We start from the raw sequence: 23,498 nt of genomic DNA, 5'->3' as shown, positions 1-23,498 counted from the left end.
CGTCACGCCATGATGAATACACGAATCGCACACGGAACAATTTCGCTGTTTTCGAATGGAACAAACGAACGGCTGAGTCGGTTGGATAATCGCCGTCCAACACAAAACACAGCCCATACACGCCAGTGTGTTCATGTACTACTACTAGACTAAACTCCGCTATCAAAGAACTTGTTGACAAAATCACCTCGCTTCTACCGTACAGCTTTTATTGATCCGGAGGCCGTGGCGACGGAGATTGGCCCAAGTCACGCCACGCTGTCACGGGAAGCATACAATTACGGCGACGGCTGGCTGAGCCCGGGGTGGTGTACGGTACGCTACGGGCAGGCACACGGTCGAGCTCCGAGGGGGGCTGTTTGTTTGACTTAACGGAGTTTGCCCAGCTAGTTCGCCATTTGCTGTTATCGTGTCAACGAGCGATAGTCGAGCTGCACTGCATGCACTACTCGCATCTAGCTCTACGAAGGTCGACCCGTATACTGCGTCGAAGTTGTCCAGCTTTTGCTCTTGCATGGTAAGACCAACTTCAACTTTTAGCCATACAGAATAAGACTCAAAGAGACGTAGGGAGCATACATGTATTCACATTCGTTCACGACAGTCACTTACAATTTGTGAACATAGTACATGGGGCTCAGTCGCCTCCACGTGATGTGCATGGTTCCATGGGAAATATTTATCGTGTATGCGCCGTGTGTTGTACCCCCACTGCTTGAGGTGTTGTTAGCAGTAGCATACACGATTACGAGATAACAGTTAGGCCTACAGCCTAGATAAAAAAAAGAGTGCCCACTTCCTCTGTACAGGCTTCCATGTCAAACATTGGCCTATCATGAAACGGAGTGTTCAGACAAGAGTTTGACGATTTTCAACCGAGAGTAGCGGCGATTTTCAACCGGGAGTAGCGGCGAGTACACAGCCGCCATCGATGTTGGTTATGGACAGCCATGCAGGGCCGAAATCACGAAACTCGTCGTAACTAGTGTAGATAGACCGTGGACTGAGACAGGTCGGCTGCACGCAGAAAAGTTTGCAAAGCAAAACACTGAGGCTAGCTTAATCAGATTTGTTTTAGGTGTGCTCGAATCGATCCAACCATGGAGGAATAATCCAACCATGATCCAGCCAACAAAATTCTTCAAATTTTCACTATTCAGTAGGGCAAAGCTGGGGGAAAGAATGTTGCAGCCTGACGCCAATTTTCTCATATAATATCTCAATGGAGGTCGATCATTGCAAAAATGTTGGAAGGATGAATCTGGTACTGGAAACATTCAATTAAAAAAAAAAAATTGAAATGGGCTCAACTCTCCATAGACTTTTGCAAAAAGAAGTGGCGTCTGGATACTACATTCTTTCCAATAAGAAATTTTCAGCAGAGATATAGCAACACCAAAATCAAAATTTCCGTTTAGCACATTATAAGTTTTGAGAAAACCTTACAAAGCATCTTTTTCTCCATGCAAAGCAAGGCTTCAAAGTTGAAGGCCCTTCCAAAATTGTTCATTGGTACGTTTTGGATTGCACCCTCTTGTACTAATGATCCCTAGTTTGTCTCTCCGAAAAACAATTCTTCTTCACGGATTTTGTAACCGATTAATTGCAAACGAAAATAAATTCAGCCAATTTGGGGCAGTATATCATAAAGAAACAGTTTTTTGCGATGGTTGGGTCCTTACCATCGCGAGGAAATTATGGTAATTCCTCTTTTCAGCAAAGGCGACCATACTAGGTGCAGCAATTACGCATGCATGATACTTGAACATATTCCTATTATTTACTTTAATCAAGTAGGGGTTTTCATAATAGTTTGGCAGTTCCGGTTTGGAATGTTTGCAAAGGATATCTGTTATTGTAACCAACATTTTTCGGGCCAAGTATTTTGAAGCAACTAACTACCTGTTTCGCTATTTTTTCATTCACGTGGGCATACACTATTTGCATGCCCTAATTTGGGACCTCAATCAATAATTTTTGGTACAATCGCTAGGTTCAGCGTTCCTGGTGAAATTGACTCTTTTTTATTGACCATGGTTTTCAAAGCGAGCCTTAACCTCTTTACAAAATGGCGAGGGAATACGGTATAAATGTCCGTATTTAATAAAATATAAAAAAATATTTACAAAGAACAGAGATCAATGGACTAGTGTCGAGTCCACTCGCTTTAATAGTGTAATGAGGGACCGATTCAGTCTGGTTTCACGACTATACGGTCTGATGCAGCTTACTATAATAATAGCACCAGCCGTCCCCGTTTTTATAGAATGCCGGAAAGTTGGGTTAATTTGACGTCGAGACTAGACGGGGACCAAGGCAGTGTGGGTCGTGGGGCCGGGGCTGGGCTGGGCGTAAGGCCCCGCGCGTCCCGGTCGGATGTGCCAGGTCGGGCTAGGCCCTGGCTGGCTGCGATAAACACGAGACGGATCAGTGATAGTCCCCTTCCCCTCTAATCAATCCACACCATGTGTACCAAAAAAGGGGAAGAGAACGGCGGAATTAATTTCCTCCAATTTTACACCGGCTAATTCTGTATATAATTTCAAGGTAATTTTAGAGCGCCGATACAGCATGCATTCTCTCTAGAGTGAATCGTTCAAATTATTTTATGTCTATACCCTTGTGTATGGTTTCAAGGATTACAGCGCAAGAGAACCGCAAGAGGATTAGTGCAAGATAGCGTTACTTTGCAATCAGATTCAAAACACTATTGCTAACGCAATTTCAGAACTTGTCTGGCCCGCCCCAGAAGTCTTGCCCAATTCAACTTAGACCATACAAGCTTTTAAAATGGATGATTTTCCTGTTCACTTTCTTCGGTGGAAGTGAGCAACAGCAACAGGCGTATAGCTTGAACAAGTCAGATCCCGATTGCCAGCATACAGACGGAGAAGTTAAAATGTCCAACAATATCCGCCTAACACTGCGCTGTCTATAGTACCTCTTGGGAAAAAAGTTATGTTTACTTCCGTAAACAAACAAACCGTGGCCGCAGCGATGAGCCCCCCCCCCCCTCCCTCTCCCCTGCTCCCCGCTTCAACAGAATTTAAGTGGTCGGTTACGAGTAGGTTGTAACCGACCACTTGGATGATGAAAAGCTAAAATAAAAAACTAAATTGGTCTGCCTGTGGCAAAAATTAGTGAAGGTTTTTGGTTTTTTCCTGACGATCGTTGCTCCAGGGTTGCGCCGGTTAGGCATCTCTAAACAGTCGTCTGATTTTTCTATATAGTAGAGACGGGAATTCAACTCACGGTTGTTTCATGCAGTATGCGCTTCCAATTGTTTCCACAGAATTGAAGCACGTGAGGTGACACATTATTAACTTACAGCCAAGGGCGTCAATCGCTTCTCAAAAGTGTGTGTGTTGGGGGGGGGGGGGGCAGACCTTGATCAGAAATCATGCGAGTGCGAAGCCCCAACGGCGTTAGGCTCGGGACCCACTTAAGGGCCCCAAATATTTTTGCATTCCAGACGTTCTGTTGTGCGATCTGAGGCAACTTCTGACTAAATTTTTAAAGCAAAAGATCATCATTTAAACATCATTTTCGAATTGGAACTGAGTCAGCCGCTACAATATTTATTCGGGTACGAAAAAAGTGGGGGGGGGGGGGCACAGACGATATGATATCCCCCCCCCCCCTTGAAAAGTGTGGGGGGGGGGGATTGACGCCCCTGCAGTTACAGCTCCACTTAATCCCAACTGTTTACTTGGAACTTTAGATATCAGTTTTGAAGGAAACTATGTTTATTCCTGCTGTTTTCTTGCCGCCTTCCCAAAATCACTCCGCGTCCGACGCCTGAAAATGTGCCTACATCAGAACATGACGCGCACGAGAACTGCATGACAAGTCAAGGTCCAAAAAATGAAGGGCGGGACAACACGCAGCGTTTCTCCGTGCCGCTATGGCGATCATCGGAGGTTAAGGACCCGGGGCCCCGCGCCGTTCCGACCCCCGTAGACCTATGCCGTGTGACGTGGCGCACGCTCGGCGCGGTGAACGGCCCCGCGGGTGCATAGCTGTCATGTACTATAGTTGGATGGAGGTGAGGAGCCAGGCGGACGAAGTCTAGTCTGGTGCGCAGACCGTGACGGAGCTAGCTGCGAGTTCAACGATCGCTCGGGCGGGAATTTCTCCCCGCTGGCTGGTTCCTTCTTTCCCTCTATTATATTGTGTGTCGGCACTTTGCTTGAATCATCCTCAAGAAACGCACTTGACCGGTGGATCGCATTGCCATAAGCACCCTGTGCGAGACATTCCAACACTTTGCGCGGTACCCATATAGGCAGTCCAGATGTGCCTTCTTTCTTCACGAAAAAATTCCACTAAAAGCGCTCTGCTTTACAGACCATTTATGTTGGTAATATTGGTTCTGAATTAATCTGTGGAAGCAAAATGATTCTCACCTGACCAAGTTAGTGTTCAGTTAGGTTAGGTATTGTCAGCTTCAAATAGGTCCACTTTAATTGGCTCAGTTGTAGACCAACACTCAGGATTAGGGTTTGGGTCCTGAATGAAATTATTTCTGGAAACGATGAAAAAAAATTGCATGTTGCACACGACGGCGCTATTTATAGAGTTTGTGCAGGAATAGGTGGGCGAAACTGTTCCTGTCCTCTCTGATCGAACGCACACTCATCTGGTGAGGTTGGTTGCATCGCTGATTATCAATAGTCGCGCGTTTGGCAATCTACAGCAGGGAACCAGTGCCGAGTGTAGTTTCTTAGGATGATATTGACCATGGTCCGATGAAAGGCATTCGCACTTCAGTGATTGCACAGGCGCAAAATACGTCACTACTAAACCAGTGGACAACCAGCTGAACTTGCTGTGTTGCCATGGATATGGATGACTGGGCTATTTTGGCGGGACCTCTTTTCAAAATAGAGTCTCGGATATTTACAAAAAGGTCCCCTTAAGGTATACTAGGTCCTTTTTAAGCAAAAAACCGACAACTCGCCTAGATTCTTGCCAATGGTTGATCACGTAACGGATTCTTAGTTTTTCTCGTTCTGTCGATGGCTCTATTCTCACGAAATGGCTCTATTCTCACGCAAACTCGCTCGGCGGAATGAATCTCGCATTGTGTGTAACTTTTGTTTACCAAGTACCAGAGGATACAGGCGACGTTTGAATGCGAAACACACACAAACGTGTGTTCGCCGTCGATCGTGGACGTCCTATTGTCCCTCTTTAATTTGTTTGTTCTCTAACTTTTTAGGAAGACTCCCATATGTTTTGTACACGACCCCAATCATGGACGTACGTATGCTGGGAATCGTGGACGGTTCTCTGGTATTTTTTCGCCGTCCACGGTTTGAAAAGATGAACACGTACACTGGTACGTGAATATACAGTTTGTTGCAAAGGGGAGCAACAGAAAGCAAAGTCTTCTACAAAATCGTTGGCTAAGGCGTTTTCATCAGTGTCCCAATATTGTAATCCCATGCAGGATCCAGAAAAATGGCACACAACTTTTTGGTTCAAAATGGCTTCTCGTTACCGCGAACGACATTCGCACTTTAGTGACAGGCGCAAAATAGTCACCACTAATCCACTGGACAACCAGCTGAACTTGTTCTGTGTTGCCATGGATATGGATGACTGACCTATTTTGGCGGGACCTCTTTTCAAAATAGAGTCTCTGATCTTATCAAAAAGACACGTTAGGTAACCACTCGTTCGCTTTTGCACGCGCGTTGCTAGCTCCAATGTGTCATAAATTTGCATGCACAGAGTGGAGTAAGTCTGAGACATCCTATCAAAATGCTACCGACAGGCAAACCACAGGTAACCCAAGCATTTTAAGCGTCGTTTGCCTGTTATTTTGCGCACATAAACGGTTTCTTAAGTTGTCAACACTTTTAAACCACTCGTTTAAACCATTTCTATTCAGTGCAGAAGAGAATCGTTCGCTGACATCACGTGACCATAACATCCAATTTTGTAAACAAATATGTGGCAATATCCATCGAGAAATGTGTCTGAAAACTATAACTTCAAAATGCATTGGCGGGAAATAAGTTTTTGTAGGCATGATTTTGTCATCACAAGCTGACTGTGGGCTTTTATAGTTGCGCAATCCTTTAAATCCCCTGCGCTGATCAAATCGACCGGCGCTCGGCACGCAGTGACCGTGGACATACTGCTTGGGCCATTGTGGTGAAGGAGTCACTTCCGTAAGCTCGTGCCCTATCCGTTACCATCTAACAAAGTAGCTAAATCATTTCAGGTTACGTCGCATTATGTTTATTCATAGCAGTGATCGCCTAGCTGTCATATACATTTTGAATTTGGGACAGCACTTGATGTTGTGATGTGAAGCGGGATTGCATGAATCGTTTACACGTCATGCATACGTCTATTCATTTTGGGATTGTCAATCTTAGTAAAGTAGATGATGTTGGTTTAAGCATAATTATTATACATTATGCACTAGCAAACTCTCTACAAATAGGGCCCTAGAATCAAACCGCTTTTTGCGGGGTGCACTATAGGCCATAGGGGATTTTGCGGGTTTGCCGCACTTTTCGCAGTCGACACGACATTGCATCAAATGGCCGTCGTATCAGACGAGCGCACGGGGCCACCTCATCATCATCAACACTCGGCCAGAAAGCCAAAAAAGCCTAGCCCCATGGCTTGCCAGGCCCTTTTTCCGGCATGGATTTCCGCACTTTTTTTTTCTTGTTCATCCCTGCCGGGCTAGTTCCGTCTGTTGGCAGCTGATACTACGGGAGCGGGCGCGGGGACCTCATCGCTTCATGGGTTTATAGCGACTTCCTGCCTGCCGTACATGCTGTCTTGTTTTGTATAATATACGGTGACCTCGCGCGGTGTATGTAATAAGCGTTAGTTGTGAGCGGCGTGGGGGAGTGCGTGACTAGTCCACGGTATAGTTTTTTTTCTCTCCCGGGGCAGTCTACGGGTCGGACTACACACTCGCTGGCGACGCATCGGGCATGACGAATCAATCGACAGGGGTTCGGACAAGAACATCGCCACACAAATCCATCAGTTTTTCTGAAGAAAGACACCTTTTGACATACCGATAGTCGTTGACAGCAGTCGCTGCGATTGTATACCGACATACGCGTCGTGCACGAACACCACGAAAAAGAGGAGAACCGACAACTATACCGTTAGAATTCGTTCAGCTAGGCGTGTTTTTACCACTAAGCGTCGGTAAGTTTAAAAACATAATCATACGTCGACACTTTCTTAATCTATTGCTTTGTGGCTTACATTGCATCTTTGTTGTTTTTGTTGCAAACATTGAAACACTAAGGTGTGTGACGATTGGCGATTTGGTGTGTAGTTTTCTCCACTGGTTTGAATGATTTCTCTACTACATGTACTTTTAAAGGAAAACGAGAGCAACTCAGTTCAAGAATGGATCGCCATAAACCTTAACACTGAGCAGTGATAACAATTTGATATCAATGGTACATGCAAGATCACCCTTTTTGAAAATCGAAATTTATTGCTATATCATGTTTCTATAAGCAAAGATGAATACCAGACTAGAATATCCTGGCAACAGACCTTGTTCTTTAACGAAACGAAAGGGGGTTCCCCTGCTCGCAATAATAACGTATCATTGACCATTTAACATTACTCGTGCCAATTTAAATGCATGCATGAATATACCGCTCTTCGGGGTCGTATACTACGAGCAAGAACCGGGCAACTTGGGGCAAGACATCCCCACCACAGATGGAGCGGGGAAATGTCGTCTCTTTTACTTCCAGAACAGGAAGGAAGTCACTTTATAAGGCCCCATATCCATCCTCACAGTCAAACATAAAATTCAACATAAATACCGTATTAACTTACTAAGAAATTTAACTCTTGCATGGTCATTGCGGAAAGACAATTCTGTATCTGACAGCAGATACATTGTTTCTGAGACTGGACTCCTTTTCAAGCCACTTACAGTACTATTGTCCCCTCCACCGTTCGTCTGAGTGCATCTGTGATTCATGCACGGCTGTGTTCAGAGGCTAGCCGAGTGATGTCACCTTGTGTTTTAAATGCATGCTAGGCAAAATTTCACAGACTGTTTATTTCATATATAGGAAAAGACTGCGGTTTGCACGGAACCACGCGTGTAATTTCTCAATAATAAGAGGCCTGCGCGGCTGCGCCATAAGAAGAGATCCTAACTTTTTGGTTTCGTGAGCTGTAAGTTGAAAACAATAGGCACCGGGAACAAAGGTCATCGTCAATTACAACACATTGCTGGGAAGGTTTTACAGGACTGTGGTTAGGCCTCATAATATTGTAGAATACAATATTACAAACAATACCCTCGTGACCGTGTTACGTTATTGTTTTCGCATGAATTCATAGCTTAATATAGCCATATAAGACACTTCAGTAAAACAAATTTATAGCGATTTTTGAAATTGCGTGTATACGTGGACCGTAATGGCCGGTTGACCTCTTTTGTTTTTCCGGAAGTTGTGGCCAAAACGGGAAAATTCATCACTTGACAGCACAAAGTATTTCCAATACATTTTGCATTTCCCCGTCAGCCGAGCCTGATGTGGTAAAATGCGATAGAAAGCAAAGGATGACTGCGGTGTGAAAGCTGTGTGTGTAGTTCTGTTGACAATGTCCTTTCCCGGTGAGTTTCGTTTTTCACGTGTGTTGCAATGTCAGGTCTGCGCGAGCCGGGCGTATACGGCGATGTCGAAACGACCGAAACCCCAACCGGCCGATATGTTATTTCGAAACAATTTTTTTTTACAGGGCAAGGCGCGTGATGTTTTATTTTCACTTCCGATACAATATGCCGATAATGGCGATGACACCAACGAGGCAACAACATTATTCATAAAGCCTTACCGAAGTGTACTGTGACATTTCCGTCTGTTTAAGCTCACATGAATCCATTGCTGTTATATTTGTACTACCCGTTTCGTTCGACGATTATGTCGTGAAGATATAGTCATGAAACAGCCGTTTGTTCAAAAGGCAAGTTGGGCCGAATAGACGTTCTCTTGTCGTCACGTGTATCTCGAAACATGACAAACTGCTCCAATTATTCAACAGTAGGCCTACTTCAAGATTTTCAAATGACATCAAGTACAGTATTACGCCACTCAAGTTCAGCAACTTAAACCACTTAATATTGTTAGAAACTTAATGGTCTGTTTAACTTTGATCTTCATATCCAAAAAAGGAATAATCCAAAACCATTACGCACGAATGCCACACTTTGCATGCACAAAAGTGTGGCATTCTGCGCATGCACAGTGTGGTAGTCATGCGCAAATTATGTTTTGCCCGTATGATTATAGGCCTATGTGTGTTTGTAGTTGTGCTCATTTATAGCCTCGTATACTCACCGTAGTTTAATCGTGATTTCTGGGCAAAAAAATCCCAGTCTTTCCCAACCTCATCCCCAGGGCTTACTTTATTTCAACCTCGTTTCCAACAGTAAGCCCTGGATAGGAAACTTTCTTCCTGTATCCTGATTCGATACCGCAATTGGCAAGTGATGGATATATATCGTGTACATGTACTTGGTGTTGTTATTTCCAACGCGCATTACGTGTTTTCGCGTTCATTTAAATTATTACGTCAACACCTTCCCAAAAATAATTCTTTCTTTTCCAATTTGCTCAAGAAATGTAATACTGCTGCAAATTGACTGGAGAATATACATTTATATTGGTGCATGGGTGGCTTGTGCGTAAAGCGCTCGCCTCTCACCAAGGTGACCACGGTTCGAATCCTTGCCGCGGATCACATGTGAGCAGAGTTGTGCCTTGGTTCTCTCCGGTGCCACGAGGGTTTTTCTCCGGGCCCTCCGGTTTTCCTTCCTCCGGAAAAATCAAACACTTTCGATATCTCAGGCTGTGCTGCGTGGTCATATATGGATCGATTCGGCTGGCAGCCATAGGCGCCTTTTTACGTGCCAGCGGCCCAACCACTTTGTGGCCGCGTCCTTCGCAATTCAGCATACCAGTTGCGAGTAAGGATGATAAGCCTCCCAAATTTTTATTATTATTATAATTATAATTATTATTTAAACTTTGAAGAAAAAAAACTTAGTTGTATACGTTTAACTCACGCCGCGACAAATTGATTCTGTTTTTATCCCAGACACCACATACAAACACAAACGCTAACGTAAAGCACAGGCAGGCACCAGACTATTCCTAATTTGCATACGTGTCCAAAAATGTGTGAAATGCAAATGATCCAATACCAGGGTGAGAGAGCAGGTAGTGGTGGGAGCGTACTACTCGACACCCTGGGGACGAGGTGAGTCTTTTCGTTTCAGGATCCGACCGGGGACCAGTCTAATGCGTCTGGTTTGCCGTTGCGGTCTGTTGGCCTACGCTATTATATTAACGTCCGGAGCTTCCCCCTGAATGATATCGAGGGCGAGATCGGATATGACATTTTTCTCTTGTAATGTTCATGAATGTAATTATAATATCAAAAAGGGAAAGCAAAAACTAAACTCTTATGGCTCCGTGTGGAACAGGTGTTCCAGGCATGCTGAATTGTTACGGCTGTTTCAACATGGTATTCCTTTGCAAGACCGCAAATGTCTTAGTCATTAATTTACCTCGATAAACTTGTGACGTTTCAGCATTAAGGCTCTTCGTGGACCAACAACAATAAAGAATGACATTTTCATGGTGTCGCAGAAACCCACAATCAAAAGTATAGGCCAATAATTAACTTGGGTTTTTGCTATAAGGGGTATAGGCACAGTGCCAGAGTCAGGCAGCACATCAACATGTCTTGATTGAATATTTCACTGTCTCAGAGAGACAAGAAGTGACCCGTAGAACGGATTCCACCGCGAAGTTCAAGGTTAACTGATGGCACGGTTCTAGCAATGATTCACCATCACTGCGATCTTTTCTAACTTAATCATTCTAGATTCTTCATTCATTGTGGTTTTTCCGAATCCCGGCTTCGTTCCGGCTTCTGCGTCAGGAGATTGTTGGCCCCTGGCTTTGGAGGACTCTAGAGTGCATGTTCTGCTTCAGACAAGAAATTTACATCCTATAGCATTCTCGTAATGTTTTTGGTTTGGACATTAAAGGCTTCTGAAAGATTGTAGAGGAAGAGATGAAGCCAAAGCAGCCGCGGTTTGGGCGAACCTCCATGAGGTCACGGACAGATCAATAATGACCGAGTTTGGGCAAACCATATTATATAATGAGCTGGGCAATGCGGCTCTATGATCTTGAACAACGAGGTTTCTATACACAAGTTGTCTGTTATCCCACTTCAGCTGCAAATGTAGCTTTTCAATTCGCATGCAGAAACATCAATATTATGTCGGTCTTATTATTCGCGTTTTAGTTCCCGATCTGTGCTCGTTGCGACGAGTGTTTGTGTTTCTCTCCCGTCAGCTAGACATGGCGGGGAGACCTTGCCACGTGGCACGCCCGACGCCAAATCGCCAACGCGAACCCAGGGCCCCTCCGTCTACACATCGGCAACCCGTTCGCCAGAAAAACCGCGGATGCGTTTTTTAGTCACCAGACCAGCTCCTAAGGCCACGCCGGAAACCAGAAGTTCTTGTTTGCTGCAGAGTTAATCGCGATGCCATAATTATTCGGAGACCGCGACCCCCTCGCGCCCAGGCTACTTTGCTACGGGAAATGTTTGCCAGGGCGCCCGGACGCGCCACGCCACGCCACGCCATGGCCAGGGCCCCGCGAGCGCCTGTTGACGGACTGATAAGACTACGGGATATTGCGTTAATGTCTGGCTTCCGTCTCGCGTAGTCACGTGAGACCCTCCGGTGACGTCAGGACTTCTCACGATGTTTTTTGTCTTCCGCCGGGCGGAAATGTAGATCTCCTCTGATCTCATCATCATTATAAGTTAGACTTGAGCAGTCTTTCTGACGGTTTTCCCCCACCGCGATGAGCTGTTTCTCATAGCTGGGGCGCACTAACGAACATTACCTAAATTTAAGCCGATCTATACCTGTCTTATAATATTGGTTAAGTGTAACAGAGATCGCTAGTGATGGAATTACAACAGTGTTGTCATAGCCTTGCTCGTTTTGGCGCGCAGCCAAACGAACGGTGCCGTCTAGCCTGTGAAACTGTTGGGCACATTGAACTTGAAGTTTTCGGCTTCATGAACTTGAACATTTAGCAATAATTCCTTGCTATAAGGTTTGAATGCGATTTGGATTCGACGGCATATATGTTAACAAAAGCTAGTCGGCTAATGCATGCAAGCTCTTTGTAGCGTTCAGTTTATTAATTAATCTACCAAAATCACGACGACATAATTTACCGTTCATTTGGCCTGAAATTTCCAGCTTATACGTCCTTGCTTTTTGGCACACTAATGCAGAGTGCAGGCCTAAGAAGTTTATTTCGGTCAAAAAACTTTATTCTTTCGTAGTTCGTTATGAAGAAGACACCCCTTATTTTAATATTTAAAGAGTTGGATATGTCAACCTGTATTATCACATATACGTTCAACTTTTTATACCTCGTGTCCGTGTATAAACTGGACGGATGGATGATCATTTAAAAGTTTGTAGAGTTTTGAATGCCGTAGTTATATTTACAACCCCGCAATATTCCCCCGCTCTATCTACTACGATTTCAACTCCGGGAATTGGTCTGAAATAAACTGTGTAGTGCGGTTTGACGCAACTGTGAATGCGTTGCTTATTTAGTGATGATTATCTCTGGATATAAATGTAGTATGTTGGGCAGACCGTGTCGCGTCTCACTTTGTGCTTTATAACTCCGCCAAAACTTGCATTCGATCCAAATATATAAAACAGGGATCGATGTACTTCCTTTGGTATCTTTTGTTCCTTTTTGCTGTAGTTACCGACTCATAACAGGAAACAATAGGAAAGGAAACACGGTTTGTACGCAATATATATTTCGTGCCGAGTAATTTCCCTTAGGGAAGGTGACGAGTGAAACGTTGTCCAACCTTCTTTTATCGAAAAGTTTCAGTAATTGGGGGCGAAAAATATGACATGGAGACATATTGCGAAACTCGAAAAGGTGTTCCAGAAAAAAAGTGCTTGCGTGAAGATGTGAGATAAAAATAGCGAAAAGGGTAGTTCACTATAAATGACATTGCCAACGAAATGCCATTGCTAATAAAATCATTGTATATGTTGTGTGCTCGGATGTATAATAAGTGAAACATAAATAGTGGTATGCGAATTGAATGGGCTGTGGCAGGGACAATTAGCAAGGTTCTATCTTATAAAAAAACTTTTGTGAATTTGAAACAGACACAGAAGGTTGAATTCACATGCTTAAAAGTATCGTGACTCTTTTTTTTTTTAACAGACCGCTTTTGATGCCAAGCCACCCAGTATGGCAAACCAAGTCCAGGAGACAGAGCAGGAACCAAAAGGTGCAGTGAACCACTCGCCTCCCACCACACCTGCTGAGGTCAAGATCAAGACGGAGATCATGGAGGTAGCCGCAACCGACGAGGCCTGTGACCTGGCGAAGGTCAGCGGGGACAAAGATCACGTGGAGAGGTCAGGGTTCGCGTCGGACAAGGAGGACATGGATGAGGAGGATGAGGAGGACTTTCTGAATCACGAATATTCAAACGGCCTGGACGAGGAGCGCTTTTCACCCATGAGCGGCAACATAGACTTTGGAATGATGGTACGGGATGTGCACTGTGGAGGAAAAAATACATAAAGCTAAGGGGCATCAGCATGTCATGAGGAGGCACAAAGGGCAGACCCATCAACATTTCCCCCAAATGTTCGGGATGACCTCTCCTGAAACTAGAGGGCTCTCTTTCTTCTTATCAATTTATTTACATTTCATAAAGCTGTAGGGTTCAGGGAAGTCAATAATAGTAATCTAGATTCCTGTTCGTTTTGATACCCCCACATAAAAAAATACTGTAAAAAGATAGTGCTTAGGCAAACGAAAAATTTAGGATTTTTGATGGGAAAGGCACCATGCCTGGGTGGCACTGGGAAAACAAATTTTTTTTTGGGGGGGACCACAAATCATGCAACTACACTTGTTAGGCTGGTCTCAAAAACTAAAATATCCTTTGGCTAAAATTATTAAATTGATGCTGATTATAGTCAAACCATAGTTAACCACAATTTTGATCAATAGTTAATCACAATTTTGATCCATAGTTCAGAAATTAGACTACTGTAACACTCTTGGTTGCAGTCAACCATCCTTTGCAAAGTGGTAACCATTTCTTAAACCATGAATTCCCAGTCAGGGGACCTGCTCCGAAGTGAAGACTACCAGCCATTTCGGGATGTGGAAGGCAACCAAGTCTTGGAAGTGGACTGCGGGTCTAACAGAGCCTTGCTCTACGTCAACAAGCTCTGCCAGGGAAGTAAAGGCCAGAGCATATTGTTTGAGGTAAGCAGAAAGCGTTTGTTTTCTGTCACCACAGAATCACTTTTAGTTTCTGAATAAGAAAGTGTTGTGTTTATTGCTGTTTGTGCGAGAAACAAATAGCAGTATAGTTTTGTTGAGAGAAAAAAAAAACAAAGGGAAGTATATGCAATGGTTTGGCTGTACCATCTTCAGAGGTTTTCTTATTGCTTTAGTATGAGGAAGAGAAACGTTCATTAAAAAAAAGATTATTTAAAAGTGAATGTAATTTCAAACAAATAATTTGCACAACTCCAGGCGAGGCAAAAGAATGTGTTCAGCATTTCTCCCTTTAATGTACCCTTCTCCATCCGTTATAGTTTAAACTTTATCTACAAATACGATTGTTTCAATTGAACTACTAGAATTGAACTAGGGGCAGAATTATTTTTAGAGATTTATACTTGTAGTCAAGTCCATCACAAGTCAATCACAGTCAGGTCACAATTAATAGGAATGTCCAATGCCAAAGGAATGCTTCGTCACAGTTCATTTGAAAAGCTCGTGTTACTTCAGACTGAATGACTTGTGATTGACTCTTGAGAATTCGACTTCATGTTTTGATTCGTAATATTTCAAACTTTTTCTCCTCAACCACTCAGAACCGATGGCACACGCCAAACGAGTTCCAGTTCATCAGTGGGCGAGAGACGGCCAAGGACTGGAAACGAAGCATCCGGCACCGCGGCAAGAGCCTTAAGATCCTGATGTCACGTGGCCTACTCCAGGTATAGTGGCTTTTGTGCAATCATCGTAGAGGGTGCTATGTTAACTTAACTGAAACTTATGCCGCATCCGAATTACTTGGCTACGGCCTGATATAACACATCGCACACAGGGATTTTGTTTTTTTGTTTTTTAGCAACAACCAAGATTTAGGAGTCGGATACCTAATACCCATGCAAATACTTCCCAAGCTTAAAGATATAGTCCATCATTTGTAATTTGTGCGTTTTGTTCGTTGGAAGCAACAAAAGTGTTCAAAATCTAATGAAGGATACTGAACAACTAACCTGATGAAGTTTCAGCTCAGCTTCAGCTGTATATTCCGAGAAAAACAGCATTCTAGGATCTCAATTTCAAATCAAAAGTTGCTGAATCATCAGTGTTTTGAATTCAGTGTCCGAGACGCGTTCTCACTGAGCCGATTGCATCTATACGCGATGTCGCGCACTGATCCGACAAATTATAGCAACCGCGCGCGCGTGTGCGTCGTGCCAATAAGAAAACGAACTACTAATTTAAATTTTCCTACGGTGCGTTTTAAGACGCACCGTTGGAAAGGCCTTCTTTCGTTGATTACTTCTAAATGACAGCTTGCCAGAAAGAATAATTTCACAGGGAGTTTAGTCCCCTTTCTATCTTTCAACCAAGTATGTTTTTCAACAATAATTACGCCAGTTACTTTTCGGGTGGCTGCAAATGATGGACTATAGCTTTAAATGAGCTGTAACCAGATAGTCCAAAGTCAAACCCCACAATCTGAGCTCTCTGCATAACCTTTTTTATAACAATGCACCAGCATTGTCATTCATAAGTTAAATCACAAGTACCTTGGGATGAACGATGACAAAGATATGCCTCTGTCACGTTTCATTTGAATAGCTTGTGACTTCACTTGAGGCACCAAGACTTGTGATTGACTTGCTTTGACTTGTGATTGACTTGTGTGGACTTTACAACAACTCTTTAACAGATAATACTTTCATTCGGTTTTAATTAAGCACGTACAGTACCCATGGCATCAAAGTTCAGTTCTTGTAATCTGTTTGATCTTACATTTAAACTTTGAGAACTTAAAATTCAGACTGTCATTAAGATCTCTGGGTTCCATTTCCTCAGGCCCGCACGAGACCATCCGATAAGAGGAACGCTTCCAATGGCTGCCTTGCAAGCCTGAACAACAGTGCGACAGAGAAGAAGCGGAAATTGGGGTAAGTGTAAAAGTGAAAAATTGTCTTCTTGTACTTAGTTGTAAACTCTGAAACAGGTGAGGGCATCACCATGCTATAAAGCCCTGGAATATGGTTTCTATTCCAAGTACAACGTGGGTTTATTACTAGGATACGCTTTTAAAATATGGCTCCAAGATACTAGAGTCACATCCAAATGACCAAATTGCAGATTCACTCAGATTTCTGAGTCTCACTATACACTCCTTATAGAAACAGTTGATGGTGCTGTATGTTTGACCTGCTCAAGTTTCCAAGTTCAGTTTGAGGGAGCACACTGTGTGTGCACACTTGAGAGTGATGCAGAGAGTGATGCATTTTTTTGTCGATTTTACAAAAAATTTCATTGTAGTTAAGTGTTAAAGTATTAGTATGGATAATTATCAATCAAAATCAGTAAAAAGTAGGGACCGAAAAGTTCCATTTTCTGAGTTCCGCTTTAACACGTTTATGTTTTTTCTGAAAGTGGACATTCTCCACAGAGAAACTCACCAAAGTAGTGCAGGCAAATGACTGCAACAGTGCATGCTTTTATAGTGTCCAAGTGTCTCTCTCATTGTTGAGGAGGATGTACACGGAATCCATTGTTAAGTGTGGTTTGAAAGTGTATAATTATTTTGTTATGTGGATCATCTGCTTGTGTGAACAATATAGCTCTTTCAAATTTCCCAAAAGTTGAGAATTTGTTTCTTTAAAAACGGTCTGCTTTTTGGTTTCTCCAGGCAGGAGTCAGAGCCGAGCCAGTTGAACCAAATCATCAACCATCTCCACCAGACCAACGGTTCCCATCTGCTGGGCGCCAGGGATGGCTCAAGAAAGAGAAGCATGGCCTCTGAATACAGGAACGGGAAGCGCTCGCGCAGTACCTCACCAACAGAGGGCGACATTTACGATGAGCAGCAGAGATGTATCTTCCAGGCAGCAAACTCGCCCGAACCTCAGAATATCGGTGCGATATTTTTAATAATCAGACCGATCACATAGGAATACATGTGTAACTTGAATGGGCTGATTCCTAATACACCAAACACAGCAATACGGATTGCTTATAATTAACCACACTTCTACCACGATGTAATTAGCAACCAGAGTTGTAACAAAAAGTCATCGCAAGTCATCATAAGTCAGTCTGTGTGCAGTTTGACACAGTTATTTCTTTGCAGTATAATGCACCCCTTTTTACTTAATTACGACTTGTGATTTTGACTTGTGATTGTTTGTGATTGGCTACTTGCAATGAACTTGTGATTGACTTGCAATTAAGTTGCGATTGATATGATAACAACTCTTTCCAACCATCTAAAAAATTAACAATGTACCAGGTTGGCGAAGGGGTAGTCAGGTTGGCGTAGCGGTTCCTTCCTCGCCTTCCACCGCTGTGATCCGGGTTCAAATCCCTCCTGGGCCAACATGTGGATTGGGTTTTCAGTCCCTGCCTGATTGCATGAGCTTTCCCCAGAATATTCTTCTGGCGTTTTTCTCCCACTTCTAAAACTGTAATTTCTTCTCATTGCCTCCTCTCTACGGGTTCCTTCAGGCTTACGAGCTACAGTGCCTAAGGCGCTTTTGAGGAATCCTTGGGATCATTACCAAAAATAATTAATGATGATAATAAAATAATGTGAGGCTAATAAGCCCTACGTAATACTTGTTAGCAATCTAGTATCTCTATTTTCTCACAGAAAATGCACGTAAATCTCTGAACCTGAGCACCAACAGCCCCGACTCGCCCCTGAGCAGCACCAGCGGGCAGAGCTCACCGGTATCCTTTGTCCTCGGCGACCCCCAGTCCCTCACCAATTACGACAAGCAAGATGTTCTGATGGCGCACAAGTCTCGGAAGCAGAACTCCCCTCAGCATTTTGAGATGCACGGAGCTGGAGACAAAGAAAGGGAGGTATGTACAAGCTGCCCATTTTAATTTGTAAGCAAAAAAGAAAGGAATTACGGAAATTATCTGAATAATCTTGACTCAATTACGTGCAGCTTACAGAATTGTAGAGTTTGTATGGTAGGCAAATTCATTTAGCAGCAATATCACGGCACTTCTTCATGTCACTAGAAATCTTGTACTTCATTAAAACAAGATTTAATAGTTGTATGCATATTTTACAGCACAGACATGCTTTTGCATTCTTAAAACACTAAGACATTTATGCATCAGGAAAGCATGAACTTAGGCATAATTTCAACAGGCACCCCCATATTCAGGATAAATTTTGTCTGGTTTATTTTAGATAAGCCGAAGTCCCCACATTGTACTCGTCTCATCGTCAAACAGCGCAGCATTCCAAAAAGGACAAGCCAGTCTGAGGCCAAGGTAAGACACAGCAAGCATGTTTACATTTAAGCGTCTTATCACTCATTTATTTTTGTATATTTATAAAAACGCATGACATTGTCATGTGACAAAGTCGTGTATGAGTAAATTGGCCTTATGTCTGAGAATTTCTTGAAATCGGCATTTCTTGAAATCTATCATCAGCTTCCCTCATTGTTTTGCAAACCATAGGATCTTAATCTGCTCCAACGGAAGTAAAATGCCAGATTTTAATTACAGCTACTACTGACATTTGTATGAGAGAAGGTCAGAAATTGACTATAATTATATTATTTGTGGCCATTAGATCTAATGTGGCTTTACTCATCCATCCTCGTCTTTCTCCAGGTTTCACTCACATCAACCAGGCACTCGTATCAATGGTAATGCCCTCATCACCGGCCCTCAACAGCCGTTGACAGGCCAGGGGGAGGGAAGTAGACGCACCCAGTCCCTGCTGACCCCCACCGCAAAAACACCCTCTGTCAAGATGATCGAGCTGACCAGACCAGATGCTGTGCCAAAGACACCAGGTATACTAATGAAACTTGTGAAACTTGTTGTGTGAATCACTCATTAGGGGCTGCAATAAACAATGCTTGTGGACTGGGGCCAATTTCATAGAGCTGCTTAAGCACAAAATTTGCTTAAGCACAAAAACGTCTTGCTTAATAAAATCAGGTTACCGACCAAAACTCCATGCGATTGTTATGCTAAGTAAACAACAGCTAAATACCAGTCACGAGCAATGTACATCACATGGAGTTTTGGCCGGTAACCTAATTTTACTAAGCAATGTTTTTTCGTGCTTAAGCAAATTTTCTGCTTAAGCAGCTCTATGAAATTGGGCCTTGGTATCAGGCAAAGAAGGCAGAACTAAACTTCATCTAAATATGCACCAAGAGGCCAACAGCAGCCATGAGGTTTACGCTTGTATCATAACCTTCTTTGTCAATGTTGAGACAGTTGTGTGCATTAAGTTATAAAGTCTTCATGACTCAATATGGCCCATCAGGCAATCATTTACCTCCAGTTTCAGAGGCATGAAATGACTGAGAATACTTCTTTTCCTCCCTTGCTTGATGGGATCATGCCAGTGCATTGCAGGGAACTGCCAAGCTAATGTCAGTACAATTTTAACTGCTGGGTGGAGAGCGGCAAGTCAGGGTGAAGTGGTTTTTGCCCGAGGATACAGCATATGGCCAGCAGCTGGATTCGAACCCTTACCCTCTTATGAGTCATGAACCACTAACAACGAGGCCACACTCCCTAAAGTTTTCAAATTATGTTTCTAATGTAAACTCAGAAATCAGATCACAAGACATTATTGTATGGGGTGTTAATTAACCTGAGAATATATTGTACCTGCGAACAATTTCCAATCCAGTTTTTATTCTTCTTTTCAGCCTTTCCAGACAACCGGAACAACAGTGCCCACAATTCCACTCATAGTGCGGATGGTGTCAGCCCGTCTGCCCGAACGCCAAACAATGACGCTGTGTTTTTGCCAAGTGATATGAGCCTGTGGACGGTAGATGATGTAGCGCAGTTCATACAGTCGCTAAAAGGTTGCGAAGAGTACGTTCAGGTGAGTGCCCAGACCAGAGGTGGATCCATGTGGCGGAAAAGTGGGGGGGGGGGGGGTGGCTGCGGGCAGTACAAGCAGTTCAGAACAGTGATATAAAGAGAAGAGACCGACCCCCCCACAAAAAAAAAATGTGGTCGTCCACTTGGAATTATTTAAGTTGTGTTGCTTTATCAAAATCCTACGAGGGACGTGCCCAATTGCCCTTTTATATCTGGAAGGCAAAAGCAAGGCAAAATTTGAACTGTGAAAATTTACTTCTGTGTGAATCTGTGCAGACTACATGCAGTGTCTTTTAGTTGACTTGTGATTTGGCTTGGCATTTAGTATGTGATGCTTGGTGTGCACAAGCAAATTTCATCTTAATGAGCAAGTCTTTAGTGTCCTCATGAGAAGGTACCCGTGCAAGATGGCAAAACACGCGTCTTTCGTGCCTTGATCTCTCTCTTTTACACCATGGAGGATAGAACTTATGCAGAGTCCATACCAAGTCCTCAGGAGGATTCCATTCTGTTCAATCCTCAATGTAGTATCCATGCCACATGACAATACTTAAATTAAATGAACAAGTTCAAGCAAGAACTCTAATTAACCATAGTTCAACCAACTTCATACAAATCATACTAGCTGATAAAGTCGGACAAGTCTAGTCGACTGTTCAGGATCAGCCTACTGATGAGGTCAGTGGCATTGTTGGTTTCCAACAGCCGCACATTAGGGCAGGACCGACATATGCATGTATGACGTACCACTAGAGAAGTTCACACTTTTCTATTAGGCACAATTCACATCACAAATCCAACATTTTCTACAAGTATAGTCCTCGATTTGAATTTATCCACACATGCCAGTGCTTTCCTTGTTAACCCATTTATTATACAGTCATCTTAAACTCTCTTTCCCTCTGTGTCCCACTGTCCCTCATCCTCAACAGGTCTTCCGAGACCAGGCCATCGATGGCGAGATCCTTCCAGTCTTGACCGAAGATCACCTGCTGCAGAACATGGGTCTCAAGCTGGGGCCGGCCCTCAAGATCCGCCTGAGAGTGGCCCGGCGACTGGGCTTCACGTTGGACGGCCAGTACTGCCAGCTTAAGCCGCCATACGAGGAACCGCCAACGCACTGACAGATTTTATTTAAGGGGACAATAGTGTGATCAAGCATTTTAACTGTGTGGTTTGAGGCCGGTTAGGAGCCTGGGGCTAATTATTAAAGTAAACAACAACTAAATACCAGTCACAAGCAATGTACATCGCATGGAGTTTAGACAAGTAACCTGATTATATTAAGCAAGGGTTTTTTGTGCTTAAGCAAATTTTGTGCTTAAGCAGCTCTATGAAATTGGCCTCAGGTCACCTCTGAACCATGGTGAAGGCCTTTTTTGGCAACCAGGCCTCTGACCAGTTTTTTAAACATCTCGGGTTTTTTCCTGCTCAATCACAATATAATCCCCATTCATTAATACCTTTTTGGCCTAAAAAACGTAGTAAAGAAGCTTAAAGAATGACAGAACTTCCAACAATTTTGTTCTTCCTTTTTGTGTTATATTGCTATCCATTTTGGGGCTGTTTCTGTTGTGTGAGCAACAAGTGATGTCTGTTTTTTGTTAACATGTAAGTTGTGTATAATGTTAATATGTAAATAAATGTAAATTAAATGTACAGAATGGTGCTATGAGAACTGGTGCTGGTTCTTACCAGTGAGGAATGGATACCGGTGACACATATGGTACAGGACTAATTGTTACCGCACAACTAATACCACTATTAACAAAGTGACAGCAGCAATATATATATAGAAATGCAATTTTGGAATATGCAATTATCTAAAACAGTATTACCTTAACTTGAACACTAGTGCCTCAGTTTTATTTCACCTTTGCAAGAAGTAAACTTTTCTACTGTGAAAAAACACCCGGATAGATTTTCAAACCTCATATTGATAAGCAGTTAAAAGTTGTTTGTTTTTGTTTACCTTGCTTGAACCTACTTGATATTAAAAAAAAATTCCATGAACTTGTAAATATGTTAATACCGTTAATCCTTTCTCTTTTTTTAAAATACTTTGATAGTGTTAAGGATGTGCAATTTGCCAATTATAACAATTTTTTACCGTGACTTCTTTAGTACCTCGTAATATTCACGTTTCATGTTGGTTGTTAAAACATATAATATGCCTTTGTTAACCAATTTGATCTTTTGAAAAGTTGTACTTATCTAAAGTTATTATTGATATGTCCCCCCCCCCACCAGTTTAGTTATTGATGCTTCTTTAGAGTTTTATTGTTTTGTAAACTTTCAACATATTCTGTAATTTGTATGTAAAAACATTCTTATATTATAAGTCTTATTTAATTTGTATCTTATTTGCATCAAAAGAACCAAAAGCCATATATTTCTGTTTTCCGTTCCAACTTGTTTTCCTAAAAATGAAATCCTCGAAATAAATTGGCTTTAACCTTTCTAATGATCCCCCCCCCCCAAAAAAAATGCTTCGAACTGTGCCTGGTCTACATTAAAGGGCACATGGTGTACATATATATTTGGATGGACATGGTATATTTGGATGGACATGTGAAAACTTGTTTAGTGCCTTTCAATTTGTCCCTGTCAAAGTTGATGATAAACTAGTCCTTTCAGTAACAAAAATATAAATCAACTTTTTAGAGACTTTGAATATTTTGAATACATTGCACGCTTCAAACTTTATGGACCAACAACAGGAATAAAATAGCACAATTATTAATTGTTTCAAATACCTGCTTTTAAAAGGTGTCTTATTATTGTTCCCTAAATCAACCCCCCCCCCCCAGCAAAATGTTTTAAGTAAGCTATATTACAACTTCTTGTTAAAGTCAGACCTGCCCGTTTAGTTGTTTTTTAACACACACGTTTAATTATTTTGGGGTGTGTGGATACAGGTATGTTCATTTTTTCTCAAATTGTTACAGTCTTGTAATGGAGTAGAAATGTATCATCACCTGTCCCCCTACTAGTCCAGGCATGCGCAGAGTGTTTCCCCCTAAAAATAAACTCAACATTTGTTCCATTTATTTTCCATTTGTGAGCATCTTGCCCCCCCCCCCCCGCCTACGCCCCGCCCCTGCTGAGCCGTCAAGTTCAAGTGAAAAATAATGTCAGAAGGGGGCGCGCTTCTAGAAAACAAAGACAATTGAGGGCGCTGTTAACATTTCATGCATCTCGCTAACTCGTGCATTGTGACAGGGCTAAAATAACATTTCTTCGAACTAA

At 42.8% G+C, this 23,498-nt stretch overlaps 1 protein-coding gene across 2 annotated transcripts; it reads left to right on the top strand.

The window, feature by feature from the left end:
- Nucleotides 1-22,997, top strand: LOC119723066. Of its 2 annotated transcripts, none has more exons than XM_038193566.1 (11): nucleotides 1-517; nucleotides 13,314-13,643; nucleotides 14,226-14,375; nucleotides 14,993-15,118; nucleotides 16,233-16,324; nucleotides 17,065-17,291; nucleotides 18,025-18,239; nucleotides 18,580-18,662; nucleotides 19,011-19,195; nucleotides 20,069-20,250; nucleotides 21,182-22,997. In XM_038193566.1, the coding sequence occupies exons 1-11, from the start codon at nucleotides 515-517 to the stop codon at nucleotides 21,371-21,373; spliced, it is 1,785 nt and encodes a 594-aa protein (XP_038049494.1). In that variant the 5' UTR covers nucleotides 1-514; the 3' UTR covers nucleotides 21,374-22,997. The 2 variants fall into 2 exon arrangements, with proteins under 2 accessions (XP_038049494.1, XP_038049495.1); XM_038193567.1 differs by lacking the exon at nucleotides 1-517 and adding an exon at nucleotides 6,831-7,185.
- The last annotated feature ends 501 nt before the right edge of the window (nucleotides 22,998-23,498 follow it).

The sequence above is a fragment of the Patiria miniata genome, unplaced genomic scaffold, assembly GCF_015706575.1.
Source record: "Patiria miniata isolate m_02_andy unplaced genomic scaffold, ASM1570657v1 HiC_scaffold_16, whole genome shotgun sequence".
NCBI classification, from domain to species: Eukaryota; Metazoa; Echinodermata; class Asteroidea; order Valvatida; family Asterinidae; genus Patiria; species Patiria miniata.
This window is presented reverse-complemented; position numbering and strand designations above follow the sequence as displayed.